General features: G+C 43.8%; 1 protein-coding gene across 3 annotated transcripts in view; it reads right to left on the bottom strand.

The window, feature by feature from the left end:
• The window catches only part of VPS16 (VPS16 core subunit of CORVET and HOPS complexes), a 216,037-nt gene that overhangs the window by 168,226 nt on the left and 20,205 nt on the right, over positions 1-27,606 (bottom strand). For all 3 annotated transcript variants that reach the window (XM_040357101.1, XM_040357099.1, XM_040357100.1), the window contains 7 exons: positions 27,126-27,254; positions 24,167-24,311; positions 23,961-24,076; positions 21,277-21,399; positions 7,255-7,310; positions 4,235-4,324; positions 2,933-3,027 (listed from right to left, as the gene is read on the bottom strand). In XM_040357101.1, coding sequence (XP_040213035.1) covers positions 2,933-3,027; positions 4,235-4,324; positions 7,255-7,310; positions 21,277-21,399; positions 23,961-24,076; positions 24,167-24,311; positions 27,126-27,254 — 754 coding nt within the window. The remainder of the gene's footprint in view (positions 1-2,932; positions 3,028-4,234; positions 4,325-7,254; positions 7,311-21,276; positions 21,400-23,960; positions 24,077-24,166; positions 24,312-27,125; positions 27,255-27,606) is intronic.

Genomic DNA, 27,606 nt, shown 5'->3' with positions numbered 1-27,606 from the left:
CATATTTTTGAATACCTGTGAAAACAGATATTTCATCTTACATTGTTTACAGCGCTGCTTATATTTTATTACACTAATTTTAGGGTTTTAGATAGGGTTGTCCCGATACCACTTTTTTAAGACCGAGTACAAGTACCGATACTTTTTTCCAAGTACTCGCCGATACCGAATACCGATACTTTTTTTTTTTTTTTTTAATGTCATGTGACAGATGGGGACTGATAGGCGGCACTGACAGGTGGCTGGCACTGATAGGTGGCACTTGTGGGCACTGGTAGATGGCACTGATAAGTGGCACTGGCTAATTTTACTTGCCGAGGACTGCTCTGCTGTCCATCCTGCTCTCCGCCCATTCTCAGCCCCCTCTCGTCACTTTAAAAAAAAAAAAAGTACCGGGTGAAGCATCGGGACATTTGCGCGAGTACAAGTACTCGCACAAATGCTCAGTATCGGTCCCGATACTAGTAACGGTATCGGGACAACGCTAATAACATGTATTGTGTGGGTGTAACATGTGTATTGTGTGGGTGTAACATGTGTATTGTGTGGGTGTAACATGTGTATTGTGTGGGTGTAACATGTGTATTGTGTGTGCAACATGTGTATTGTGTGTGCAACATGTGTATTGTGTGTGCAACATGTGTATTGTGTGTGTGTGTGTAACGTGTATTGTGTAACATGTATTGTGTGTGTGTGTAACATTAACATGTGTGTGTGTAACTTGTGTAGTGTGTGTGTGTGTAACATGTGTCATGTGTGTGCATTGTATGTGCTTTGTGTGTCTTCTCCTGCATGGATCCTGGCTGTAGAAGTGGAGGAGAGCTGCCTTGTAGTGTTATGTCTAGGATGGAGGAATGGATCCCTCTTTGACAGCTGATGGGGAGGGGGTTGGTGTGTGTAAATCCTGCAGATCTCACTCATGACCAATAGAGCACACATCTCACTCATGACCAATACAGCACACAGTAAGCCATGCCCCCAACCCCTGTATCCACTTGTTACTGTGTTGTAACTTGCACAACAGACCTGCTCGGTGTCACTGCTGCATGATGAATGCTTCCTCCACCGGCTCTCCGCTGCTAAAGATAATAACCTCCCCCACCTCTGTTCACTGCACTGCGGCCTCTCTGGTGTACGAGGGGACGCTTGTACCGGCAAGAGCCTGTACAATGTCACAGGACCCCTCACCCGCCGCTACTCAGTCTGCTGTCTGCACTCTGCAGGAACTCATCCTCCGACAGCTGCACTATATGGTGCTCGCTGCTCGGAGATTACATGGAAAGGACACTTCACCATGGGGCGAACGCATACCCTGCACACATGGATCCAGGGACATTCAGTGCTCAGGAGCATCCGCACAATCACGGGAACCCATACAGCGCCACAGTGAGTCCTGCTCTCCGCCCCTCTTAGCACGCTCTCCGCCCCTTTTAAACCCCGCTCTCCGCCCCCACTCGTCACTTAAAAAAAAAAAAAGTATCGGGTTAAGCATCGGGAGCATTTGCGCGAGTACAAGTACTCGCGCAAATGCTCAGTATCGGTCCCGATACCGATACTAGTATCGGTATCGGGACATCCCTAGTTTTAGAATATGTTTTTCACAGATTTGATCCTGGCGGGATCAAGGCACCTCCCAGAATCACGCATGAGCACCTCAGGAAAAAAATGGCACGATTTTAAAACAGAGCAGCAGCTGTGAAATCCCACCTGAGACAGTGCAGTCCCACATCACATGTGGATGCTGGAAGTGGCCATACCTCTTGCTCACTAAAAAGAGGCCAAATCCAGACTTACTGCAATGCTTTGTGGTCCCAACAGTCGAGATAGGGAAAGTCCTTCACCCTCAAGGGGGTCTTTAGGGACAGGGTCGCCCTAGATGGTAGTGCCATGGCCCTGGAGCCCAAGCTAAAGCAACACATTGCACAGCATGCTTAAGGGAGCATCCATGCAGGATACAGTGCCTAAATCAACATTAAAGGCTGGCTGGCGGCTTCTTTCTGGCAGGAAACAGACACACCTGAGGAGTTATCTAATCTGGAAAGCTGCCAAGTGGAAGCCACAGTGGCTATGAATAGCTACAGACTTGTAAAAAAAAAAGTAAAAATAAAATAACAAAAACAAAAGGTTTAGCTTAGCAGAGAAAGGCAAAAAACTAAGTTTTGCTGGGAGTGGGAGGGTTAATGCTGGGGCTGGCCTTACAGCTTTTGTTTGCCAGTGTCCAGTCATTTGAAAGTAGCTGCATATCCCTATCTCCCAAGACCAGTGATCAGTAAATTACATACATTTTTTTTTTTTTAAAGAAAGGTGGGTCATTTTTAACACCTCTCTCCCTATAAGACAAAGGCAGTTTAAGTCACAACTATAAAATTTAAATGAATCCAAATGATAATGAATATAAAAAGAAAAGCAGACAGTTAGATAAATGCGTTATACTAACACCTTGACGGGCAATGCAGAAACGACCCCTTGGTGGTCAGAGTAGAAATGTCAGTGGTTACTTATCTAAGAGTTGAAAGGAGAGTTTTAACTGGTCCCATGACACTGGTTCTGCCAATAGATGGCCCCTAGCTATGCAGACACCATGAGGTCTACTACTGCTTTTTGCTAAATAAACCTCTAGCAACCTCTGGAGAAACCCTACAGTTTCCCAGAACCCTGCTTGAGAAAGGGTGATATAAGTAACAAAATTGAAATGCTCCATTAAATGGATGTTTAGTATGTCATGTGCTTATGCCTCTTACATTTTAACCATAGACTGCCTTTTTTCAGCTATATCTCCATTGTGCCCCAGAAAAAATGCAAAATCTTACAACTATAGCTTCAGTACTTGGTTGGATACTTCAAATAGCAGTTATATGTATACACATAGACTTCAAGCTGTAGCCACATCTTGCATTTCTAATAATAATGTTAGCACTGATAATATACATACTTGGGATTTCATGAAGAAATTCATGTGTGGAATGAGAAATAAGTCTGACACCATCAAGCTCCAGAACCATGAAGGTTTCTTCATCCAATGAAAACATGTATCGACTGTTAAGGTTTAAACAGCATTAGTAGGGCCGAAACAACTAATCGATTAATCGACAACAAATCGATTATGAAAATAGTTGTCAACTATTTTCATAATCGATTAATCGGCCAGTTGATTAGTTAGCCTGCATATAGAATGCATTATTTGTTTACATATCAGGAAATACAGTGCAGCACACACACAGTTCAGTACACCATCCATACATGTCACTAAGTGCCTGAGAATTTGTGAATGTGAAAGTGTGAGGAGCAATGCCTCATGGGACATGTAGTCCTGGGCAGGAAGTGAGTGGTTCTAAAGGCAGAAGTTTTTGTTACCTTGCTATAGGGCAGTGATGGCGAACCTTGGCACCCCAGATGTTTTGGAACTACATTTCCCATAATGCTCCACTAAACTACAGAGTGCATGAGCATCATGGGAAATGTAGTTCCAAAACATCTGGGGTGCCAAGGTTCGCCTTCACTGCTATAGGGGGTGCTCTATACTATACTTTGCAGCTTGCTATTGAGGCACTCTGAAGGCAGGAGGAGCCAGAAGCATCGGTGAGGGACCCTAGAAGTGGAGGATCTGGGCTGCTCTGTGCAAAACCATTACACAGAGCAGGTAATATGACAAGTTTCTTTAATTAAAAAAAATATATATCACTTTAAAGACTCTGTGCATTGAAGATCAGCATCTGAACCCAGAGAAAGTGGAGGTAATAGAAAGCGTTACAATTACTGTAGTTGGTTATTTATATTTACCACTGCGTATAGATATTTAAGAATTAAATTTATTTTTTTATATTTACATATTAACTAAATTGTACACCACACTTTAATATAATCAGATTAGTCGATTAATCGAAACAATAATCGACCAACTAATCGATTATGAAAATAATCGTTAGTTGCAGCCCTAAGCATTAGTCTCAATCAGTTTGAAAAGCTGCAATGAGGAATAAAGAACAGGAGACTTTACTTCTGACTGTGACTTGATAAGAGAGCAATGTTGGGCTTGGCAAGAAGTAAAGATGCTTTGGTATGGAGAGGGCTCCTGGGGAAATGCAACCAACAAGTTTTGCTTGATAAAAACACATCCAAAAAAGTCAGCTATTCCAAAGCATACATTGGCATTTAGTGGGGTTAGAAAACTGTTCCAATTTAACAGGGCTTACATTATATAAAATCAGTGAGATACAATTAAAAGTAAGGATACTGTATGCCATCATTTCCTTTTCCAGCTACAAGGAGCATTTTGTCCCACATTACTACAACTGCAATTTGTTTACTTTGTGGCCTGATGCACCTAAAAAGAAAAAGAAAAATGGGACATTTTTAGAAAAAGATTATTAATCACTTATTGGCAAATCACAAATTGGCGATCGTTACAATAATATTTATTGTGCCATTGCGGTAGTAACCACACACTCAGATTACAGTAGCATTTCCATAAAGTGGCACAGTAAACTGTCAGAGCTGGAAGTCTCACACGATCTTCTTCCCATTGAATGTAAACAGGGCCCATCATTTCTATTTATTTTTTAACCTTACCCTGCTTCAAGGAGGTACCAGAAGTCAGACTGTTCAGTTCTGTCTGTAGTAGACACTACCAATGTGGAAAACTGGCGCTTGGACTTCCTAATCTGCCGACGGATAGATCTTGGAGAGTGGACCCTCTCTGGGCAGGCATGATCGGAAAAATGACAGTTACTGCCAGAGGCAGCGTGATGGGACTTTTAGCTCTGCAGCAGCTAGAGAGCTGCAGTTCCCCACTCTAGCCCTGGTTACTCCATGAAATCAGTTAAACCTGATTTATATATTTCCCCCTCTCAAACTCCTACCTCATCTGCTTCAAGGATAGAGAGAGTGATAGAGAGAGGGAAGGCCTGCCAGGGATCCTTACTTGACCAAATTGGCCCAGGGGGATGTTGGACATAGCGCAACTCTTTCACAAGGTCCTGTGCTCCTTCCTGCCTCATTGTCACTGGCTCTAATAGTTTGGCTGTTGAAGTTCTAGTACTGAGAGACTCTGACTCTGCAATTCCCAGTTTGCTCAAGCCCTCTTCTTATAGGGATCGTCTCAGCATGTAGCAAGTATGCTTTTCTTGGTGAAAGCTTCTGCCCAGGAAATACTCCATGACAGGTGTAAAATCACGCAAAACAGAATCGCGGGATGCCTACTGCCCAAAAGAAATTCTTCAACAAAACCCTGTAGGTCTCTCTACAGCCCCCAGTCCGGACATCCAGACAGTAAATAGCAATCTCCTTTGGGTGCTCTGGAGCAGAGAACAAAGAAGGAAGGATTATATTTTTGTTGATGTGGAAGGCTGGCACCACCTTATGAAGAAAAGAGGGTATTGTCTTTTGTAAAGAATGAGGAATGGCTCCCTACAAGAGAAATACACTTGACAAACAAATAACATGTGATGGTGCTCTAATTGGTCATATATAGCGAATAGCTGCCCCTTAAAGTGATATGTGACACTTCTATATACTGAAAATATTATGAAGGTATTGGTGCTTCACCAAGAAACTCCTCATTAATCCAAATCTCTGTGCAAAATCTGGTAGCAGTGCACACCTTATAGATGTACACATAAAATGCATGCATTCATATTGCAAAATTAAATTCCAATGTGACTGTGCTCAACACCAGTAATTCTAAAAAGTGCTTCCACATATATAGGTCTTCTGGTAGCTTCACCACGAGTGCTCAGAGGGTAGATGACAACTCACCAGAATTGTTTGACCCCTTGTTACAGGAGGTCAAAAAATGCTTTGTGTGCGACACGTTAGTTTCTGCATTTCCACCATTCCACTCCAATGATGTCTCAGGCTTGGCTAGGGAAAAATGTATGTACTCCACCAGGGACACAAAGAAGGACTTATAGTGTAGTATGTTTATTGAAAATGGTATAAAACAAGCTTAAAAAGATGTTGCACTCACATGCATTAGTGCCCGTCCTGGCAATTGCCCATCCTACAGCACGTGCGGATGAAATATGTGTAAATGCCTCGTTCTTAATGCTGGGCCTGGGTAGAGGTCACATGGGATTTTGGTAGTGATAAATCCCCGCTCCGACGTACATTTCACCGTACTTGGCATCTTCAGGAGGTGAAAATTTCAAAGCGCCATTTCCGGTTTGCTTTTATAATGGTTAAAGTGGTTGTACACCCTGTAATAAGGCTTACCTGTAGGTACTAGAAATACCTCTTAAACCTCTATGGTTTAGGAGATAATCGCCATAGAAGCCGACACCGACATAGTCGGCGCATGCACACTAAAGAGACGGCACGATCGGTGCCGTTTCTATAGGGCCCGTGCCGTGACCTTCAGCTCCCGCGACTCCGGCCAATAGCAGAGCCGTAGTCCACGGCCGAGGGGTTGAAGATGGATGTGTTGAGAGAGAGGACCATCACTGACATTGTGGGCTTCTTCTGCACGCAAGTGGCACATAATGGGCTACTATGCGGTGCATAGTAGCCCATTATGCTTTTACTTTGCAGGGAACAAAGAGGGGTTTACTTCCTCTTGGAGGTGCTAGCCTATAACCTAGGGTCCATGAATATCAAGCCTGTGTCCTGTACGATAAGATAGAAAGCTCATATTAGCTTCTGTTCAAAGACTAACTCTACTTTTGTTAACAGACCAGTGGCTGTAGGAGCCTGTGCACTGCACCTGCGATCCACTGGAGAGTCTGCAAAGCATTGCAGCTGCATATACAAAATAAGGATTTTTTTTTATTTATTTTTAATACATGGACATTTAAAGCGATTGTAAAGTCTCGCTTTTTTTCCCCTGCAAAAATAACAAACATGTTATACTTACCTGCTTTGTTGCAGTGGATTTGCCACAAAGCAGCCCAGATCCTCCTCTTCTCTGGTCCCTCTTCTGTGATCCTGACCCCTCTCCCCCGTTCAGTGCACCCAAGCTGAATCACAGCTCTGTGTGACCATTCAGACACGGAATGGCCCTTCCCCCTCTCTCCCCTGATTGGCTAGCTGACTTTGATTGACAGCAGTGGGCACCAATGGCGCCGCTGCTGTGTCTCAGCCAGTCGGGAAGGAGAATCTCAGACAGCTGAGACACTTGTGGACATCGCTGGACCTCAGGTGGGCTGCTGCACACACAAAGCTTTTTATAATAATGCATAGATTCTACCTTTACAACCCTAGATGGCTGTTAGGTATATTATTACACAAAACACTAAATAAAATATATAGAGATGCATTTACCAGGCCATTTGCTTGGGTGCCTGCCGAGTGTCTGAAGTAAACTCCCAAAGTTTTTCCTAAAATAAATAAAAGGGAATTCAGTTTGACATTAACAAGACTGACTTTAGAACTCAAAATGCTTAGCATACATTTGCTTTGAAAGAAACCTGCACAAACAACATGACTGTTTACCCAAGACTGCAGGTGACTGACAAAATATTTTTTATCACGGTATACATCATTGGCTATGCCTGAAAACAGAGGACATGGCCTCAAGAGGTTGAAGGACAAGGTCTGCCCGAAAGGGTCAAAGGGCAAAGTTTGCCCAGAACGGTTAAAGCAAAGGCCTGCATGAAATGATTAAAGGGCATGATCTGCCCAAAACTCTTGTGCAATTACATGATACTAGTTAAATTAAAATACACCTTTGAAGTGTGCTGCAACATTTCTACTGGACTCCATTTAATAGAAAGTAAAGAAGAAGAGTCTTTTGTTTCTTGTGCACAGATTCCCGCCTAGAATATACACTCACCAGCCACTTTATTAGGTACACCAGTTCAATTGCTTGGTAACACAAATTGCTAATCAGCCAATCACACGGCAGCAACTTAATGCATTTAGGCATCTAGACGAGGGGAAGACGACTTGCTGGAGCTCAAACTGAGCATCAGAATGGGGAATAAAGAGGATTTAAAAAGTGACTTTGAACATGGTTGTTGGGGGCAGACAGGCTGGTCTGAGTATTTAAAAAAAACTGCTGATCTATTGGGATTTTCCTCGCACAACCATCTCTAGGGTTTACAGAGAATGGTCCGAATAAGAGAATATATCCAGCGAGCTACAGTTGTGTGGACGAAAATGCAGTGCTGAGGTCAGAGGAGAATGGCAAGACCGGTTTGAGATGATAGAAAGGCAACAGTAACTCAAATAACCACAAGTGGTTACAACAAAATATATGCAGATTACCATCTCTGAATGCACAACACATTGAACCTTGAAGCAGATGGGCTACAGCAGCTGAAGACCACACAGAGTGCCACTCCTGCCAGCTATATTTAGGAAACTAAGGCTGCAATTCGTGCAGGTTCACCAAAATTGGAAAATAGAAGGATTGAAAAAAAGTTTCCCAAGCTGAGGCGTCTGGATTTCAGTGAAGACATTCAGATGTTAGGGTCAGAATTTGGCGCAAACATGAAAGTATGGATCCACCCTGCCATGTATTAATGGTTCAGGCTGGTTGTGGTGGTGTAATGGTGTGGAGGATTTTTTCTTGGCACACTTTGGGCCCCTTAGTACCAATTGAGCATTGTTTAAATCCCACGGCTACCTGAGTATTGTTGTTGACCATGTCCATCCCTTTATGACTACAGTGTACCCATCTTCTGATGGCTATTTCAGCAGTATAATGCACCATGTCACAAAGCTCTAGTTTCTTTAACAAGACAATGAGTTCACTGTACTCCAATGGCCTCCACAGTCACAAGTTCTCAATTCAATAGAACACATTTGGGATGTGGTGGAACAGGAGATCATGGATGGCATCATGGATGTGCAGCCAACAAATCTGCAGCAACTGCGTGATGCCATCAATTCAATATGTTCCAATACCTTGTTAAATCTATGCCATGAAGAATTAAGGCAGTTCTGAAGGCAAAAGGGGGTCCAACCCAATACACACAAATTTTATATATATATATTTTACACACACACCAGACCAATGTTGACAGTCAGTATCCCTAATCACCACCACACTAGTCCCAGCGACCCTGATCACCTCTACACCAGTTATATTGTCACTAATCACCACCACAATTGTTACAGTATACGCGATTACTGCCACACCACTCGCAGTGTCCCTGATCACAGCCACACCACTCCCAGTATCCCCGGTCACAACCACACCACTCCCAGTGTCCCCGGTCACAACCACACCACTCCCAGTGTCCCCGATCACAACCACACCACTCCCAGTATCCCCGATCACAGCCACACCACTCCCAGTATCCCCGATCACAGCCACACCACTCCCAGTATCCCCGATCACAGCCACACCACTCCCAGTATCCCCGATCACAACCACACCACTCCCAGTGTCCCTGATCACAACCACACCACTCCCAGTGTCCCTGGTCACAGCCACACCACTCCCAGTGTCCCTGGTCACAGCCACACCACTCCCAGTATCCCTGGTCACAGCCACACCACTCCCAGTATCCCTGGTCACAGCCACACCACTCCCAGTATCCCTGGTCACAGCCACACCACTCCCAGTATCCCTGATCACAACCACACCACTCCCAGTATCCCTGGTCACAGCCACACCACTCCCAGTATCCCTGGTCACAGCCACACCACTCCCAGTATCCCTGGTCACAGCCACACCACTCCCAGTATCCCTGGTCACAGCCACACCACTCCCAGTGTCCCTGATCACAGCCACACCACTCCCAGTGTCCCTGATCACAGCCACACCACTCCCAGTATCCCTGGTCACAGCCACACCACTCCCAGTATCCCTGATCACAACCACACCACTCCCAGTATCCCTGGTCACAACCACACCACTCCCAGTGTCCCTGATCAAAGCCACACCACTCCCAGTATCCCTGGTCACAGCCACACCACTCCCAGTGTCCCTGATCACTGCCACACTAGTCCCAATGTCCCCGATCACAACCACACCACTCCCAGTGTCCCTGATCACAGCCACACCACTCCCAGTGTCCCTGATCACAACCACACCACTCCCAGTGTCCCTGATCACAACCACACCACTCCCAGTATCCCTGGTCACAGCCACACCACTCCCAGTGTCCCTGGTCACAGCCACACCACTCCCAGTATCCCTGATCATGGACATCGCTGAACAAAGATGGGCTCAGGTAAGTTGGGGGGGGGGGGGGCTGCGGCACACAGAAGGCTTTTTATCCTAATGCATAAAGATAAAAAAAAACTTATGACTTTACAATCACTTTAAATGGGTTATGATTGGTGGGCATACACTGGGTAGAATGCCTGCCGCAGCTGTGGCACACAGCAGCATAGCCGAGGCATGTGTACACCGCCAACCACTGCCTCTGCAGCTAAAGGGGGTAGTGGTTAAGGGCTGTTAAACCGCAGCTCAACCACAAGGTTTTGACACCCCCCAATCTCACATAGAGTTGCCACCTGCACGGAATTTGTGTATCGGGGGGTGTGACCGGAAGATGGTGGAGTAGAGACAGACACGCTCCACAGCTACAGCCACGCTCCTCCACCCCTGACCAGGACTAGATGAAGTGTCTATCCCACAACACCTGGAAATCCTGAAAAATACCCGAAAATTTGCTGCATGCTACGGCGATACGGACAGTGAATATCGCACCTCTCAAGAGACCCTCCTGGATAGAGGGTACCGGGGGATCAGGCACGAACGGGAGATCGGGTAATGAGGAGGAAAAAGGAGGCTATTGAATCACCTGGAGAGGAGCGGAATAAGGAGCCGTCCTTGGAGCCGCAGACACTCGAGCCGTCCGAATCGGGTAGACAGCCTAAGCAGATCCCCCTGTCTCAGCCGGAGATCCAGCGCTACTTCCCGCTGACAAGGTCGGCTGCAAACAGGCATCGCGAGACCGGGTCATGTGTAGTCGTGACGTGTGAGGAGACGCTCAAGCCCGCGGCGGTTCTTTCTACGAAGCCGACAGGGGGGACGGTGATGCTGCTGACCGGAGGAGGAGAGGTAAGGGGGAGCGGAGGAGGAGGTGAAAACCTGCAGGCTCAGAGAGACCTGGGCGGGACAGTTAACACAAACTCCTCACTAGGAGACCAGGGGTCAGAGCTGAAAGAGCTGAAAGCTATGTTATTGGCTATGCCGACTAAGATTGATATGGAGACCCTGGTGAAGCGCATGGAGGAAGCCCACCGAAAGGATATGGAGGTGGTCCGAGAAGAAGTAATGCAGATATCAGATAAATTGGATAGAGATGAACAGTTGTTGGCAAACATAGATGCACGGGTCTCAGTTATAGAACAGACATATATGTTAAAAGTTGACGACATGCAGCTGAAGTTGGAGGAAATGGAGGACCGGAGCAGACGAAGGAATTTAAGATTTAGAGGGGTCCCTGAGACGGTGGAGAAGGAGACTCTGCAGACAATGATAAATGGCCTATGTAACCAGTTGGTGCGATCCCCTCCCCCTCAAGGGTTTGAATTTGAAAGACTCCATAGAGCACTGGGTCCCCGTTCAGTGAACCTGGACAGGCCTAGGGACATAATTGGGTGCTTCCATAGATATGCTCATAAAGAGATGGTCAGCAGAGCAGCATGGGAAGCCGGCGAGATTGTGTTTGAAGGGGTGCAAATAAAAATCCTCCCTGATCTATCTAAGGCAACGTTGCAACGAAGGGCCATGTTGCGCCCTTTATTGGACAAAGTAAAAGGGCTGGGGGGGAGTTATAGATGGGGGTACCCAATATCGGTATCAATTAGAAAGGGGATGGAGTCTTTCCCTTTACAGCAGCATAAGGACCTCCCAGCCCTGTTCAAGTTTTTGGGAATGGAACCTATGGAGGTACCAGATTGGCTACAGCAATTACCGGGGTTACCCAGACTAAGAAAATCAGGGAAGATAAAGATTGAGGAGTATCAGAAGAAGAGACCCCCGTTCTTTTTTTTTTTTTTCTCCCCGGGTGGGGCCCCCTCCAAAGGAGAAGAGAGGAGGGGAAGGGAGGAAATACACCTCCTTTTTTTCTTTTTTTCCCAGGTTTTGGAAGTTGTTTCGTCCCCTACCCACTGGTTGGCCCACCAAATTGCTTTTTTTATTTTTTTATTTATTCTCTCTCTCACTGGAGGGAGTTTTTTTTTTTTTGGGACACAATAGCACAATTCACAGGACTAGAAATGAAGATAAAAATTGAGATAAGAAGAAGATTAGAACTAAGGGTCCGAGACACGAGACGAACACTGAATTTTTAAATTATTATTTTTTTTTTGGGGGGGGGGGGGGGTTGTATATTATGGGGTAGTAGATTGTGGGGGTATATATTTTCCCCCCTGCGCCCCTTTGGGAGGGAGCAGCGGGGATCCTCTGGGGGAAAATTTGCAGTGTTTTTTTTAGGCCCCATGGGAATAGAACCATGGGGTAAAATGTAGTAGGTTTTTTGTATGTTTATGGTCTTTTTTTTTTTTTTTGCACAAAAATGTCACAAAATGCCACTGAGTCACAGTATACACAGGAATGCATAGGTTTGAGTTAAGAGAACTTGTGTATAGGAAATTGGACAGTAGAGATTGATAAGCACAATTTTTTTTTCTCTCTCACTAAACATGGAGGGCCGAGGGAGGGAGGGGGTGGAGAGAGAACAGAGGGGAGGGGCAACGCCCGGGGGATAGGCGGTTTTTCTGGGTTCCCGGTTTGATATATGTTGGGTACATGGTAACAAAGATAATAAGATAAGGGGGAAGTGGCCAGGGTGAGGGGTAGGGGTAGTGAAGATAGTGAAGATAGCTAGGCCGTAGCGGTTGATAGGATGGCAGGAGGAAGGTGGTTTTTATTTTTGATTTTCTTCCCCATTGCCGTTTATGCGTACAGTTTTTTAAGTTTATGCTTTCCCTGAAATGAGCCCCCGCCTCACCTTACCAGTATGAGTAAGTTTTAGTGGTCAGCTTTATTGGTCAATGGGGTAAGGAAAGGAGGGGGGATCCCCTCGAAGAGGAGGACATAGGACCTTTGGAGTTTAGTAGTACTAAAATAAATAAATAAGGATAATTTGGAGTTAAGTTGACCGGAAAGTGTGAAAGACTGAGAAAGTAATGAAGTGAGAGAAAAGGCAAAATAAGAATAACTGGTAGGAGAGACGGGGGAGGGAAGGAAAGGGAAGGGGAGAATGGAATGGGGAAGAAAGAAAGAAAAAGAGATAGAAAAACAGGACAAAGAGGGTCGGGGGGGGGGCGGAGGGGAGCTGGGTGGGAGCCACTTGACCATTCCGTCAAATCCCCCTATAGTAGTACACACCCACGGTGATCGCTGGAGAAGGATCCAGCCTTGGGTGGTTTCTCCCTTAGGGGCATAGAAAGGGGGGTGGAGGTAGGTACAGAGGTACCAGGGTAGTTTTTCTTTTTTTTGGGGTTAAATTTTATCCCCCCTTTTTCTAGTGGGGAATTTTTTTTATTTTATTTTTTTTCCTCTCCTTTCCTCGCGGTCTCCCTCTCTTCCCTCCCTTTCCTCTATTTGTCCCCTTAAGTAATATTGAGATGGGGACAATAAAGGTAACCTCCCTGAATGCTAAGGGACTTAATATTCCAGAAAAACGGAAAATGATGTTAAAGGACCTAAGTAGATGGGGGACAGATGTGGCTTTTGTACAGGAAACCCATTTTAGGGGAGGGAGCCTGCCATTCCTACAGAACAGATTCTTCCCATGCGTATATCATGCGATGAATCAGGAGGCGAAGTCTAAGGGAGTATCAGTTTTGATCTCTAATCGAATAGCGTGGACTTTACAAGAAAAACGTTTAGATCCTAATGGCAGGTTCCTTTTCCTAAAGGGGAGTATAGGAGGGGTCAAGGTAACCCTGGCTACGCTGTACGCACCAAATATTAAACAAGACGTATTCATCAAGAAAGTGCTCACAGATCTGGTTGAATTTTCAGAGGGGAAATTAATTTTGGGAGGAGATTTCAATATTACTTTAGAGCCCAAAATGGACGCATCCTCAGAGGTCTCGTCGATTCCAGGAAGAGTCAGAAGGGGGATAATAAAGAAACTATGCGAGGTACAATTAGTGGATGTGTGGAGGACTTTTCATGCAGATGAAAAGGACTATACTTTTTTTTCGGTTCCACATCAGGTATATACACGCATAGACATGTTTATTGTCCCTCATTATCTGATTACTTCAGTATCTGAAATTACAATTGGAAATATAACTTGGTCAGACCACGCCCCGATTAGTATGTGCCTCTCCCTATCTAACACGGTATTTGCCCAAGATAGAAGATGGCGGCTGAATGAGAGCCTGCTGCAAAATCCAGAAGTTAAGGAGGATGTAACTAGGGAGATTGCGGCATACTTCCAGGTCAACGATATACCAGGTAGCGATCCAGGAATAGTGTGGGAGGCACATAAAACTGTGATCAGGGGGATCCTGATAAAACATGGGTCCTACCTGAAGAAAAAACGTGAGAAACAGATTAAGGAGATACTGGAAGAAATTCAGAGATTAGAAACTCAACATAAGGAAAAACTATCAGCGGAGGTAGGGAGGGAATTAGGACAATTGAGGAGGCAGATATCAGAGATTATGCGATTTAAAGCTAAAGCAAGTATACAGAGAGGGAGGAAGGCTAAATATGAGATGGGGGGCAAATGCAGTAAGCTGCTGGCAGGGAAATTGAAAGAGAAGAGTAGAACAATTTATGTCCCTCAAATTAAAGGGAAAGAGGGGAAACTGTTAAAAAAACCAAGAGAGATAGCGCAGACGTTTGAGGAATATTATTCAGCCCTATATAACCTGTCATCAGAAGGGGACACACAGTCGGGGATAGAGGAATATCTGCTGGGAGCAGGTATGCCCAGATTACCTTCACTGGCCCGAAAGAAATTAGAGTTACCTATATCTACGCAAGAAGTAGGGGAAATCCTAAAAAAAGTTAAGTTAGGGAAATCCCCAGGCCCGGATGGATTCTCGGTGAGTTACTACAGAGAATTCTCCGGGCTATTGAACGGACAGATGGCAAAGTTTTTTAATGCACTGGGGGGTACGGCGGCATTCCCTCCGGAAGCCCTTCTGGCACATATTACCGTGATCCCAAAAGAGGGGAAGGACCCGGCGGACTGCGGTAGTTACAGACCTATTTCACTGTTAAACGCAGACTTAAGTTTTTTTCAAAAATAATAGCATCTAGGCTTCAACCATGGATAGCGCAGCTGGTAGATATGGATCAGGTGGGATTTGTGCCGGGGAGGGAGGCTAAAGACAATACGATCAAAATCCTTAACCTGGTACATTATGTAGGAGAAAAGAAAATTCCATGTGTATTTCTTAATACCGATGCAGAAAAAGCTTTTGACCGGGTGAGCTGGCGGTTTTTAGAGGAAGTACTGAGACAGGTGGGTTTGGGAAATTGCATGATCAGATGGATTATGAGTGTATATACAAACCCACGGGCCTCAGTAAGGGTTAATGGAGTACTTTCATCTCCCTTTAAAATTAAAAATGGTACAAGACAGGGATGTCCACTGTCGCCCCTGTTGTTCGTCCTCACAGTAGAGCCCTTACTAAACAGAATTCGACAAAATGTAGACATTCAGGGAATACAGATGGGAAGACAGGTACATAAAATTGCAGCATATGCGGATGACCTGCTTTTCTCAGTAACTAATCCCCATATGTCACTCCCCAACCTTCTACGAGAAATTGAGCAGTATGGGAAAGTTTCAAATATGAAGATTAACAATACCAAATCAGAAGCGATGAGTGTAGAGAGTCGGGGAGTAATAGGAGATACAATAAAACAGAACTTTAGGTTTAAATGGGTGTCAGTACTAAAATACTTAGGCACATATATAACATCAAATATCAAGAACATCTTTGCCCTGAATTTCTCTCCACTATATAATGCAATGAAATTACTGCTAGATAAATGGGGACAAGGAATGCATTCATGGTTTGGGAGAGGAAGCATAGTAAAAATGTGTATCCTACCAAAAATGCTGTATATGATCCAGGCCCTGCCAATTTCTATACCGATAACTTTTTTAAGACAGGTAAATACTTTGTTTATGAGATTTATATGGGCAGGGAAAAAACCTAGAATTAAAAGGGAACTATTGAGAATGCCTAAAAAGGTGGGAGGGATGGCAATCCCAAATATAATAAATTACTACAGAGCATCTCACCTGACCAGATTGATAGACTGGTGTAGACATGGAGAATTCAAAAGGTGGGTAAATATAGAGCAATATGTAAGCCCGATCCCGTTATCTAGAGCAGCATGGTGCTATCCGGCACTCCCTAGATATCTAAAGAGACATCCTATAATAGGTCCAACATTGCAAATCTCAGCTAAAATATGTGGAGATAAGAAATACACACCAGGTAAATCACCATTGATACCGGTAATAGGAAACCCTAATTTTACTCCAGGGTTGGAGCAGGCTATAGGTGAAAAGTTCAGAAGAAAGGGCCTTAGTCAGGTGTTAGACTTTACAAAATCAAGTGAGTGGTCCTCAATCAGAGATTTAACAGAAATAGGAGGTGCATATGAACTTGCACTGTGGCAGGCACTGCAGGTAAGCCATTTTCTAAGATCTTTGGGACGGATAGGGGAATTTCAAAGACAATTGACATTATTGGAGAGATGTTGTAATGAAGTAGAACCATTATCTGGAGTGTTGTCGAAAATGTATGGGTTTTTGAACGCACCTCCAGAAGATTTTGTGATGCCAAGTATTCGGAAATGGGAGAGGGATCTGGGGAGAATTTTCACCCCAACCCAACCCAACATAAACAGATAATCTTTATGGCAGTCAATTCTTCGGTGTGTTCAAAGACGCAAGAAGCGAACTATAAGCTCTTAACACAATGGTACTACACTCCAGAAAGGTTACACCAATTTGACAAACAGGTAGATGGAAATTGCTGGAGATGTGGTAGAGAACAGGGTACACTTTTACATATTTTTTGGTCCTGTAATAAAATGAGGCATTATTGGGAGGAGGTACGAAGAATAAGTCAAAAATGTATTGAAGATTCGATACCGGATGACCCCGCTTTCTTTTTACTGCATAGTTCACAAATATCTTGGAAAAAATATAGAAAATCAGTGGTGTGCCACATGATAAATGCAGCATGGGCAGAAGTCACGTTGAGGTGGAGGGATACAAGGACACCCTGTATTTCAGGGTGGCTCAATAGGATCCAAGAGGTAGGAGCAATGGAAGATTTGGTGCTCTCAGCGCAGAATAGGAGGACACAGTATAACGATACTTGGTCAGGATGGAATACATTCACGAGATCTGAAGAAGGAAAGAGGCTTATGGAGGGGAATGGAGAGGATTCATAGAGGACGGGAGGGAAGGAGGGAGGGGGTTTTTCCCTCTTTTTTTTTTTTTTTTTTTTTTTTGGGGGAGGGGGGGGGGGGGGGTTGTGGGGAAATAGGGAGTAATAGGAATGAATACTGTATAGATAAGGATCTGGAGTAGGATAGTTTATGTGAATTATGTATTTGAAAATGTAATATTATTGGAAGAAGTCATTTAAGTCAACTGTATGGTATTCGTTGGAGAAAATAAAAATAAAAGATAAGTAAAAAAAAAAAAAAAAAAAAAGTTGCCACCTGATCCCTTTAAACCCGAACACATATGAATTACACAGGTTCTGTGGCTGATTAAGGTGGTAATTAAACTCACTTGGAGCCTCATCTGCATTAAATTAGCCTCAGAACCTGTGTAATTCATGTGTGTCCAGGTTAAAAGGGATGAGGTGGCAACCCTAATCTCACATGTGAGCAAGCCCTAATAGTGCAACCAGTCACTGTTCTCTGATCATCTGCCTGGGACTGATCCTTTGTCGGTTTGCTGACCATGTCTCTGCCTGCACTGGCCCATCTGCACATCCTGCGGGATACCTGTCCAAACCATCCCCTGCGGACAACTGCACTCCTGGAACTACAGCAACAATGCTTTTGTTGTTCTCCCCCCCCATCACCTGTACTTCCTGGTCAGTGAACATGGCATCCCTGGGGGCAGCCACATACCAGTAGTTTAGGTTTGTTTGGCTTATAGGAACTGGGACTGCTATAGGAGACGTTACACTAACCTATATTCCTTGATCACGCTTTCCGCAATTTCCAAAAATTTGAGGCAAAAAATTGAGTCTTCAAAAGGCTCACTATACCTCTTAAAGTACAAGACTCTTTTAGCAGACTCAACTTTTAGCCACAAAATCCTGTATATGCAAAAACATAAGGGACATTTTAGAGACTTGGCCGATCCCATACTCTACAGCAGTGGTTCTCAACCTGGGGGTCGGGACCCCCTTGGGGGTCGAATGACGATTTGCCAGGGGTCACCGAATGCTAGGCTGTTTCTGAAGCCCGCACCACTCTCCCAACCTTTTTGCGGCTGCCCAGCAGGGCTGTCCCTGGAGCCTGCGGAAGTCCAGCTGGGCTGTTCCTGGAGCCCGTGGCCACCCACTCAGCCTCTTTTCAGCTGCCCATTCAGTTCACGGCATGGGTGGGGGGCAGAGACCAGAAGTCAGCTGACTGGTGAGGATTGTGAAGTGGGAGGGACTGGAAGAGACCCTATCTCCTGATTTTGGCATAGGTGGCACTGTTACGAGACACCACAAAGTCAGAGACACAGTGAGTAACACTACCCGTGATTAAAGTTGCCATTAAAAGTCCCCACAGTTCTCAGATTAGCAGATAACCTTGATCAAGAGCAACTAAGTTGGCTGATCAGAACTCCCCCCCCCCCAGCCACTTGTCCGAACTCTGTGGCAGCAATGCCACCAATCCCCCCCCCCCCACCCACCAAGGAGTGAAAAAAGGAATACAATTAGAGAATACATGGATAGGAGAGGAAAAGAGGGAGAGGAGCAAAGAAAAAGGGGGAGAAAGAATAAGAGATAAGAGACAGAACAAGAAAGACTAGAGCGAGGGATGGGGGGAAAAAAAGCAAAAAATTAGGATAGAGAGAGATAAAAGGGAAAGAAAGGGGAACAAAGAGTGGTACATCGTAAAATATACCATAAGGGGTTTGAATACTGTATGAGTGAAAGGGACTCAGGGAGCGCTAAATGTCTGTGGGCTGGGGGGCACAAATTACTTGTCTTCCCCCGGGTGCCTACAACCCACGCTCCGAAAATGATTTTACTGTTAGGGGTCCCCACAACTTGGGAAATTTTATGAAGGGGTCACGGCACTAGAAAGGTTGAGAACCACTGCTCTACAGCATCAACACAAAACAAGAATGCTGAGGTCATCAGCTATAAATGTTCTAGGAAAACAAGTTCCTCAAAGACAAGTTCATGTTGTGCATTCTGATGTCATGTCCGGTTAACAGTAGTCTGCCAAATAGCAGCAATTGCTGGAAGCAGAGCAAGATTTAGAAGGACAAAAGAAGACATTTATCAGGGCTTCCAGACCCCTAGCAACATAATTCTTAAAGGAAGGAAGATCCTTGAAAAGAACTGTAAGATGTTAATTAAGAATTAAAATGGCAGGATCAGGACCCACCACTGAAAAAGTCAATTTATTTTTAATAGAATAAATCTCAGCAAAAATCTTAGAAGGAGTGAATACCCTTCCAGGATTGGGCCAGTCCTCAATGTGTGTGTATAAAGTTTGAGACAGTTTTTGAGTGCCCATATGAGCTTGTTTAGGCTGTGTAGAGTCAGGTACTGTTAGGCTAAGATTAGTGTACTCCGTGTCAATCGATGTCAAGAGTAGAAAGCATTTAAGCATGAGGCTTGTACCTCATAAGATGCAGGGGAGGGGAAATCCTCTGCAATCCCTGCTTTTAAGAGTCCTCAATACTTTCCTTCAACAGGATCAGGGGGCATAGAGGACGTTGGAGTTTCTGGTCTCAGAAAACCAAAGGTTCTAGAGGTGCAGATTCAAAAGAATTAAAACATAGTTGCAGAGAATTCTACTTTTGTCAGACAGGCCACATATTGCATGCTTGAAAGTGAGTCGAAGTCAGATAATGGGAGCAGAGTTATAATAGGAAAATACTCTGGGACAATGGAACAGACATTATCACCCCGAGTAGAGGTTACAGTTTCTTGTAGGGCAGGCCATCTATGGAACACATCCAACCCCAGGAGTGCAGCAACGTGCTCTGTGCATTTTGGGTGAAAAAAACGGGGGGGGGGCATTATCTGCTAGGTACTATGCAGTTACCTCATCCCCCAGGACGAAAAAAAGATGCCAAGTTTAAATTGCTTGTGCCAAGAAACGTTAGAAACAAAATGACAAGGGGTACAATAAAGTGAAGAACATCAAAATCCCCTGCCTTTAAAACCGCATAATGTGCTTATAAATGATAGGAAATGGCCCTGGACCTATAGAGCCCCCTGCAGTCAATTACACACACTGAACTAGAAGCAAAAGCTGAACACCGAACGTAGAATCCAGTGCCCAAAGTAAACATTACAGGCCAGACCCACAAGATAGTGTTCCCAGTATCATTTAGCCCACTTTATAAGAGTCCAGGGAATCAAGGGTGCACTCCTTTCCTGGACTCGTAGGAGAATGTGTGGCGCTCCTGTCTTCAGCATTTAGGATCTGTCCACCACTGTAGTAATGGAGGGCAAAAAGGATCTGTGATGTTACCTGACCAAAGACACCTGTAAAAGGTATGTATGCATGTTTTAAATAGTGCAGGGGTTTGTTTGAAAAACACACTTTTTCTTCGCAACACCTTCTGGAAATTTGAAAGGATTTGGAGAAAATGTCAATCTCCATTCTAACTTCAATTTGATACCTTGTTTAATACTAGGGGTGTTTTTTTTTTTGGGGGGGGGGGTGGGGGGAGACCTGTTAAAAGATTTATATACCAGCTGCTCCGCAGTATTTTGGGGTATTTCTAATTATTTTTGAGGGTTTCTGTTTTTGGGTGATTCAGGGTACTTTTTAGTGCTTTGGAGTGCTTTTGAGTACATCTGGGCCATTCTGAGTGCCTCTGAGCGCCTTTACGTGCCTATGGGTGCTTCTGGGTACTGAATATTCCTGAAAATGGCAGAATTTTTCTGAATATCTTTTATGTATTTGTGAATGTCTTGGGCTCATTTATATGTTGACGCATTTAATGTATTGATGTTGTTACTGTTTAGATCAGTGTTTTGATTTTGGTTTTTGTTTGTTTGTTATGCAAGAAAAATAAATAAAAAATAAAAATAAAATGGTGCTGGAGTGCTCCAGTGGGAAAGCTAAAGGGTGAATATTGGTTGCAGGAAATCCAAACACATAGTTGGGCTTTAATCATTTACCACATAACAGAAAAATCTTTCATAATATAAACATTGCTATAATTTTTTTCCAAATACTGTTCTCACCTTGAGTGAAGACATTCCCATCCAAATGTATCCACTATCTGTAAAGACTGCAAGATACTTATGATGAAAAGAAACAGAAAAATTAAGATATGCTCCACACATTGGGCTCATTCCAGGAAGAGTCTGTTGAAAAAAAAAAAAAAAGAGTCATCTGAAACTTTCTTTAGGATGCCATGGACCAGCATACATTTATTGCATATTAATAAAAGAAAAAAAAAAAAAAAAAGAAAAAAAATGGTCCGCTGCAATGTGCTACATTTATGAACTTAAACGACAACCAATTTCTGGCACATTTAAAATGCCTGCTAACTGCTGTGCTAAAAAAATGGTGACCTGCCTTTTAATAGTACTGACAGAATGTGGCATATTTTTGGAAAAATGCAAACACAAATGCTGATTTGGAACAAAAAGTAGGAGGTTGAAAAAGACAAAAATGTCCACCTCTTAAAAGGGGTTGTAAATAAAAAAAAATGTTTTTTGCTGAAATGACCGTTTACAGCGTATAGAGACATAATAGTTAACTGATTCCTTTTAAAAACGATTAAAAATAGATAAAAATCTATTATATAATGTACCTGTAGTTTCTAGTTTCGTTTTTGCATGTTTCCTGCCTCTCTGCCTTACAGAGCATACAGAGCCATAGAGCAGTGATGGTTTGAAAAACGAAGCTAGAAACTAGACACACAGTAATCACACCTCCTTGAAGTTAGTGACCACAGAGAGAAAGCTCCCAGCACTGTGGTCATCAGGAAACAGACAACCAGGAAGTGTGGAGATCAGAGAAGAATTACAGCAACTTGAGAGCAAAAACGAACAATGAGGACGTGAAAACAGCACTGCATTAAGGTAAAGGAAGCCATTAAGATAAAAAAAAAAATTCCTTTACAAACCCTTTAAGCTGCTCCGATTTTGAGAAAACAATACAAAATGCCAATTTCGCCCTTCACCTCTGTGCTACCATTTATTTATTATCTATTTCTTACAGGTATTTATATAGCACTGACAATTTACACAGCGCTTTACATATACAGTATACTGTACATTCACTTAAGTCCCTGGCCACATGGAGCTTACAATCTAAGCTCCGTAACTCACATTGATACATACAAATACTAGGGCCAATTTAGAGAGGATCCAGTTAACCTACTAGCATGTCTTTGGAGTGTGGAAGGAAACCAGAGTATCCAGAGGAAACCCACGCAGGCACAAGTAGTGCAGTGGTTGGGATTCAAACCAAGAACTCCTCTGAAAATACTAGGAGTTGTGAGAAAGTTGCTGACTTTTTTCATTCAATACTTTCTGAATCACTATTTGGGTCACTGTCCCAAAACAATTTTGGCGTATCAGAAAGGTCAAAAATGCTTATTATATTTGTTCTGGGCTCAAAAGGCACAACGTTTTGAAGACACAGGGAAAGCGTCACTGCCATGCAACCAGCATTTTAAGGCCCCGTGCACAGGGGACGCCGGTGCAAACTCTGCTGAACGCATGTTTTTAAAGGCTAAAACCGGCATTTAGAAACGCCCGTTTTGCTGTGATTTTAGCAGCGTTTTAGTCTACAAGTGTTTAGTTAAGAAACATCATAAGACCCTCCCCAAGCTCAAAAAAATAAAAATAAAGTATTATTCAACTATTTCAGCCATTTTGTGAGACCAGAGTGAGTAGCAGCTGAGAGAGCAGCAGTGTACTTGTATTTAGCGTGTCACTTGCCACATCACCTGCCACAAGCTGTGGATTGTCCACTTGCCATGTCACCTGGCCAAGTCACCTGCCACAAGTTGTGAATTCTGCACTTGCCACATCACCTGGCCACAAATTGTGGATTGTCACGTTGCCACAACTTGTGGATTGTCCACTTGCCACGTCACCTGGCCACAACTTGTGGATTGTCCACTTGCCACGTCACCTGGCCACAACTTGTGGATTGTCCACTTGCCACGTCACCTGGCCACAAGTTGTGGATTGTCCACTTGCCACAAGTTGTGGATTGTCCACTTGCCACAAGTTGTGGATTGTCCACTTGCCACAAGTTGTGGATTGTCCACTTGCCACATCACCTGGCCACAAGTTGTGGATTGTCCACTTGCCACAAGTTGTGGATTGTCCACTTGCCACATCACCTGGCCACAAGTTGTGGATTGTCCACTTGCCACAAGTTGTGGATTTTTTTAATGGTTTTTCATCATGTGTCATTATTTTAGAAATTTCCCATGTAAAAAAAATAAATAAATAGGTCACCTTTAAAAATGCTTATAAACGAAATCGTGGCAAATTTATGTCTGAACCCATTTTTTTGCTTTCAGAAAAACTAGGTTAAACACAACTGCATATAAACGTCAATAAACAAAACTGTGTACATGGACACATAGGATAACATTAAATGAGTTCAGGGGCAGTTGAAAAAAAAGTGTCCAACTGCCTCTGAACGCGAGTTTAACAGCGTCCCGTGTGCATGGGGCCCAAGGATGATAAATTATTGGTGGAGCCTCCATGTTTCTTTCAGCATTATAAACACTTTGAATAAAAAACGTTTGAATATTTGAAATAGAATCTTTTTTTTATTCCCCTGCAGTTTAAGCAATACAACATGCCTCAATTTGTGGTAGGATAATGAAGAACCAATGGCAACTTGATAAGTTGCAAGTAAAAGGTTATATTGATTTAAAAAAAATGGTTTTACTTACTACAAGAGAGCATGCCGTGTTATCCAGCAGGTACAAATCATTGCCTATAGCTAGCAAAATTAATGTTATTCTGTCCTGAAAAAGAATAGTCCAACATGATGGTAGAACTTTAGGATCTGCAAAACAGACAAAATAAACAATGTAAATACTTTCCCAATGCATATAAAAGACTGATCAGTAAAAATGCTCACACAGCTGCACATTACTTGGCATTTCTGGCATCCGGCGCAGTTTTACGTCATCAATATTTGAAGTCAGAGTAAAGTTCAAAGCTCCCGTTAATACTGCAATTCCAGTTCTATATTCAGAATGAAACACCTTGGCTTCCAGAATCTGGTTCTGTTTAATTTCCTGTAAAGAGACAGACATATTATTACAAGCCAAAATATGTAACTTCCCACTTCCACATCTAATGATCAACATGAAGCTCAAACCAATTGGTAAACAATTTATGATTATTAAAATAATTCTGACACTTTTAAAAAATTACATCATAATTGATTACGGTCTTTGCCTTTTTTAAATTTTTACTAACAGCTATATTTTTCAGGCCAAATTTTCAGGGTATAGCCCCTTCTTCTAAAGTCCAAATATATAGCCACAAAATGCACAGTAAAAGAAAAATTTAAAATTCTTGCAAATAAAATGTATAAAAAACATACATAAACAGTAACACATCATTTTGTCATTTAAAGCGGATCTCCGCCGTACAAAAAATATTAAAAGCCAGCAGCTACAAATACTGCAGCTGCTGACTTTTAATATTAGGACACTTACCTGTCCTGGAGTCCAGCAACGTTGGCAGCAGAAGACGAGCAATCACTCGTCACTCTGCTGCCCCCACCGCCATCCTCGGTGAGGGAACCAGGAAGTAAAGCGCTCGGTTCCCTAAGGCGCATGCACGAGTCGCGCTGCGCCATGCTCACTGGTCCCCGCTGTGTTCTGGGAGCCTTGTGTTTCCCAGAACACAATGGGGGGGGGGGGGGCGATCTGACGTTCTGCCCGCAGTCTACCCGCAGACTGTGTGGCTGGTAGTGGGTACAAATACCTGTCTTAGACAGGTATCTGCACCCCCCTCCCCCCTGAAAGGTGTCAAATGTGACACTGGAGGGGGGAGGGTTCCGATGAGCGGAAGTTCCACTTTAGGGTGGAGCTCCGCTTTAATAAAAATAACCTCTTTTTACCAGCAAGCTGAAATCATATGTTGCTTTCTTGCCACCATGACAACACTGGGGATGTCCTGCAAACTCCATACAAAATTCTCCCACAAATTTTACATCCTACTTGTGCGACTGGCTCATTGATTTGCCCTGAAGTATGAAGAGAGGAAGTCAAATGCCAGTCATTTCTAACTTCTTTAGGTTCGCTACAGTAAGCCTTGCATTCTTGCCGATATACTGGGCAAGGGTATTGCACATTTATAGGAATGCATACATTTCTCTTTTTCAGCACCTAGAAACAAATATACATTTTAGAAGACAGACCACCCTACTTAACAGTCTAAGGAAATGAAAGCAAATGTTTTAGTTCCTGCAAAGGAAGGCATTCGTTATAAACCTTGTAATGTATACAACATACATGGAGAGTTCAGTTTTTTTTCCCCCCTTCATCAAAAAGTAGACTTTCACCTTCGCATGGTTTTTACACACTTGCAGCTCCCCCTAAATGAGTCTGCTTCCCGGGTTTTATCCTGCTAGATGTAGTTAAAGCTTTTGACTCAGTCGATTGGTTATACATGTCCACTGTGTTGGAGGTACTGGGCTTTGGGGCACGTTTCTGTAATTAGAATAAGGTCCTTTACAAAGCTCCCTTAGCACAGATTAAATTGGGGGGGGGGGGGGGGGTTAGCTATCTGCACCATTTTCCATTGGTAGGGGGGATTAGGCAAGGGTGCCCGTTGTCTCCAGCTTTATTTGCACTAATGAGGGAACCCATCGCCCAAGCCATACTTAACGCCCCACTTATTAAAGGTAGAACGTTTGGTCCCATTGTTGAAAAAGTAGCGTTATAATGACATGATTCTTTTGTTGAATGACCCAGGTACTTCCCTTAAGGAAGCGCTGGCCTTAATTTCCTCATATTCCACTTTTTTGGGTAGAAGAGTCAACTGGGACAAGTCCCTTATTTTGCCAATTTAATGAGAGGCGGGGGCTCTGGCTGACCCAGATTTGCCATTGCGATGGACTCGCACTGCCAAATATTTGGGGCTTAAGACCTCCTCTATTGCATCGGAATATACCTCCTTAACCACTTACCGCCCGACCTATAGCAAAATGACAGCCGGGTGGTGGTTGGGTTATCCTGACTGGACATACGACGTCCATCAGGATAACAGCCGCCGCGCGCCCCTGGGGGCACGCATCGCGGCGATCGGTGGAGCGGTGCATCACTCTGACACGAGGAGGCTCTTTACCACATGATTAGCCATGTCCAATCACTGCTGATCATGATGTAAACAGGAAGATCCGTTAATCGACTTTTCCTCACTCACGTCTGACAGACACGAGTAGAGGAGAGCCGATCGGTGGCTCTCCTGACAGGGGGGGTCTGTGCTGATTGTTTATCAGCGCAGCCCCCCTCAGATGCCCACACTGGACCACCAGGGAAGCCGCCAGGACCACCAGGGAAGCACCCAACATGTGGATGGCCAGGTACATCCCCCATGGCCATCCACATGTGCAAATTATTGCCCAACATATGCCAATCAGTGCCCACAAATGGGCACTGATTGGCATCATTATGGCACACAAAATCAGTGATGCCCAGCAATGCCACCCATCAGAGCCACCTATCAGTGCCACCCATAAATACCCATCAGTGCCGCCTATGAGTGCCCACTCAGTCAAAAACAAGGAAGCACACTTATGGACATAACAATCAAGTGGAAACCCAGAGGATGACTGGATCATTCCTGTACATCTAACCCCCATCCTCTTTGATATTGATGGCCAGCCTCGGACATTGCTTTTTTCCATTGTATTGTAAACATTTATCTTTATCAGTGGTTAAACGTATACCAGATAAGGGGATCTTTGTGCCAGATTGCGTTTCCCACATTTTCACTGCAGAAATAATGCACCAAGTTATTTTACATAAAAAAGGTCTACTGTACTTTTCTGATGTGAACACAGTGACATACAATTAAAGTGTAAATCACATACTTACATTTCCCAGGCTAAAAGAGCGTTTATATACACAAAAGATGTCGTATATTAATACAGTTCCATCTTCCTGAATACACATTAGATCTTCAGATACTGTCCATCCCAGGTGCACCACTTGTCCACTCTTCCACTACAATTAAAAAGAATACCAAGCACAATGTTGTACAATTTGTAGATTAGTGGACATCTACAAATATAGATGTTAAATAAAACAATACAAATGTAATCATGTAACACGAAAAGCCACTTGAAAATAACCCTGTCACCAATTTAAAAAAAAAAAAAAAAACCCTACAAAAACAGCTTTCAGTACCTATCCCACCTCCCGTCCCCTGGATCTTGGTCCTATTTAGCAGCTTCAGCCTACAGACAGTCTTCACATCTGCCCCTTCCTTTAGTGACAGATTCCTGCATCCTCTATTGCACCCAGTGGTTCTATCTTTTGGCCACAACATTATTACTGCATGTACAGAAACCGTTTT

Source organism: Rana temporaria, chromosome 6, assembly GCF_905171775.1.
Source record: "Rana temporaria chromosome 6, aRanTem1.1, whole genome shotgun sequence".
Lineage (NCBI taxonomy): Eukaryota > Metazoa > Chordata > Amphibia > Anura > Ranidae > Rana > Rana temporaria.
This window is presented reverse-complemented; position numbering and strand designations above follow the sequence as displayed.